This window comes from Marmota marmota, unplaced genomic scaffold (assembly GCF_001458135.2).
Source record: "Marmota marmota marmota unplaced genomic scaffold, marMar, whole genome shotgun sequence".
In the NCBI taxonomy this organism is placed as follows: Eukaryota; Metazoa; Chordata; class Mammalia; order Rodentia; family Sciuridae; genus Marmota; species Marmota marmota.
Genome location: NW_026000088.1, coordinates 1 through 2,912, shown reverse-complemented (window position 1 = coordinate 2,912; position 2,912 = coordinate 1). Strand labels below are relative to the sequence as shown.

The 2,912-nt window shown below is 51.9% G+C and overlaps 1 protein-coding gene across 1 annotated transcript; it reads left to right on the top strand.

The window, feature by feature from the left end:
* Window positions 1–529: 529 nt before the first annotated feature.
* On the top strand, window positions 530–2,363 carry Fndc5 (fibronectin type III domain containing 5). Its single transcript, XM_015476802.2, has 3 exons — window positions 530–1,077; window positions 1,570–1,768; window positions 2,122–2,363. The coding sequence occupies exons 2-3, from the start codon at window positions 1,585–1,587 to the stop codon at window positions 2,346–2,348; spliced, it is 411 nt and encodes a 136-aa protein (XP_015332288.2). The 5' UTR covers window positions 530–1,077; window positions 1,570–1,584; the 3' UTR covers window positions 2,349–2,363.
* Window positions 2,364–2,912: the final 549 nt, after the last annotated feature.

Below are 2,912 nucleotides of genomic sequence, written 5' to 3'. Positions count from 1 at the left end.
CATGGCTCAGCGCACTTGCTCTGCGGTCTCTGTCTGTTTCTAACCTTCCACTTGTCTGCTCTCTGTTGTTCTGTGTCTGCCGCCACCTGTCTGTGTCCTTCTGTCCCTTTCCATCTTCATGTCTGGCCTAGCTCCTGGGTCTCAAGTCCATTCATCTGTGGGGTGAGGGGTTACTGCTCAGGCCCATGTCTTCCTCTTGCAGCAGCTACCTCTTCGGAGATGGACTTGTATGACTCCACTCCCCTCTTCTGGAAGGTTCTTCCTGACCTGACCCCCAATCCCCAACATTCTCCCTCTTGCTCTCTTGACTGATAACCCATTCATCCTCTCACCCAGAAGGCCTTGCCCTGTCCTCTCTTCACTGAAGGGCTCTGCTCTGAGTGCCCCATATTCTCCAGCTCTTTCCCTCCCACCCGCCCCTTGGGGGGTTGGTGGAGTGTGGAGAAGAGACTCATGAAGACCCCTTCCCAAGTTGCATGCTGCCCAATTCATCACCACAATTCTGGGGGTTTCCTCTGTTGCCCCTCCCTCCCATCCCAGAGTTCAGTCCACCAGGCTCTTCTCAACCTCTGGGTCTTTCTCCTTCCCTCAAGGTCACTCACTTGACAGTGCAGGACTATAGAAAGAGCACTGGACTCGGAGTCCTTTTGACTGCTTTTCATCAAACTAATCTTCAGCTTCTGCAACCCTAGTCATTTGTCCCCTTCATGCCTGTTCCCCAGACTTTAACCATCCATGCATTAAATCTGACTCTGGCCCAGGCCCATTAATTTTTTACGTGGGCCCCTAGTGGGGCTGGCCTAGGGTCAACAGGGGCTTTCATCCTACACACAAAGAGCCTGGAACTGCTTCCTTTCCCTATGGCATGGCCTTCCCCAGGATTCCCCTTCTCACTTATAAAACTGGGACTAGGCAACACAAGCAGGGGACACTCAGGCTCACGTGCCTCCCTGCCCTGCAGATAGCCCCTCAGCCCCAGTGAATGTCACCGTCAGACATCTCAAAGCCAATTCTGCAGTTGTCAGCTGGGACGTCCTGGAAGATGAGGTTGTCATCGGGTTTGCCATCTCTCAGCAGGTAACTCTTGAAGGTCCTTGGGAGGGAAGGACACATCAAGATAATGACTACTAGAAATGGAGGATGGTGGGGTAAAGAAATAGAAAGGAAAAAGAAATGCAGAGCAAGAGAGGCTGGCAACACATACGTTCGTTGCACATGTGACCGGAAATTGGGGCCCTGAGGGAATTCATTAGTGGAGAAGGGTTCAGGAGCTTTCAACTGGGACATGGAATTCAGAGCATGGATCTGATCTCAGAACCACCAGTGTTTAGGACCTGGCTCCAATTTTCACTAGGTGTATGGTCTTGGGCAACTTCTCTAATCTCTCTGAAGATGTTTCCTTAAATATACAATGGATTTTGTGAGAGACGGGGTCTGGTCAGAGCCCCCCAACGTTACCTGAAGTGACAGGATGATTGTGTTAAGTATAGGATTTGTTACTACTGGGAGGTAGACAGAAACAAGGTTGGTGTCTGGGCATTGAGAGATGGCCGGTGCTCACTTTTGCAGAAGAAAGACGTGCGGATGCTGCGCTTCATCCAGGAAGTGAACACCACCACTCGCTCCTGTGCCCTTTGGGACCTAGAGGAAGATACCGAGTACATTGTGCATGTGCAGGCCATCTCCATCCAGGGCCAGAGCCCGGCTAGTGAGCCTGTGCTCTTCAAGACTCCAAGAGAGGCTGAGAAGATGGCCTCCAAGAACAAAGGCAGGCCTGGGGCATGTTGGAGGAGCAGGGAGGGGGCAACTGGGGCCAGAACAGCAGGTGGCATGAGGAAAGCACCCTCTCCCCAGTCCTCTCCTTGTCCCTGCCACCAAGTAAAGCAGTTATCTGAGAGGGAGAAGGTTCACTCTAGTTCTCCAGGACACTGGGTACATAAACTCTCACCTTTGGATAAAGCCTTATTGCTGCCAACCCAAGCAGACATCAGTGTCTCTCCAGGTCTCTTTATGTTAGGTGTGAGGGCACCTATACACATAAGTACTTATTGTCAAGGTCTTGGCCCTAGAGTAGTGATTGGGGGAGGGAGGAGCCCCAGACTAGTGTCTCTTTCTCTACAGATGAGGTGACCATGAAAGAGATGGGGAGGAACCAACAGCTGAGGACAGGCGAGGTGCTGATCATCGTCGTGGTCCTGTTCATGTGGGCAGGTGAGTCAGGCCTCCAAGCCTTTCTCATCTTTGGGATATCTGGGGGTTGTAACCAGATCCCTTCTCTCACAAAACCAAGGGTAAAGGGCTTGGAGAGATCTAAGAAAAGAGTGAAAAGTTTCTTGCGTCCTATCTGAGATAGCTCTGGGGGCCAAATCTGACCCCTTCTCTAATCCACTCATCCAAAACAGCACATTACTAGCTGCCTTCTAGCTCCTGTACGTTTGGGGCATGGCTGTAGCCTCTCCTTCCTCTTCTGAGTAGCTGGGCCTCCAGGGGCTTCAGGCCTGGTCAGCCCAGGGGAAGCACTGCCCAGCCTCAGGCTTGAGACCCTCTCCTCACCTGCCTGTCCTTCTAGACCCAGCTTGGGGCCTGCCACTATGGAAACTCCCCCATCCACCCACTGGACGGCCTCCTGCCTTTGTGCTACTGCAGCATACTGTCCTCCCCTTTAACCCTCCTTATGTTGGGCTCAAGGCCCTCTCTTCCCCACCTGATGCTGGTCTATGAGCTCCCTAAGGGTAAAGTCCAAGTGTCCTTCATCTTTTTTTTTCTCCTTTCTTTCTTTTTTTTTTTTTTTTTGTGTGTGTGGTGCTGGGGATTGAACCCAGGGCCTTGTGCATGCAAGGCAAGCACTTCTACCAACTGAGCCATATCCCCAGCCCAAAGTGTCCTTCATCTTTGAAATCAACTCAACTGAC

Excerpts from the sequence above, each read along its gene's own strand:
- Fndc5 (XM_015476802.2), top strand. The coding sequence starts at position 1,585 with ATGCTGCGCTTCATCCAGGAAGTGAACACCACCACTCGCTCCTGTGCC. Across the intron at positions 1,769-2,121 it reads GATGGCCTCCAAGAACAAAG|ATGAGGTGACCATGAAAGAG; the intron begins GCAGGCCTGGGG and ends CTTTCTCTACAG.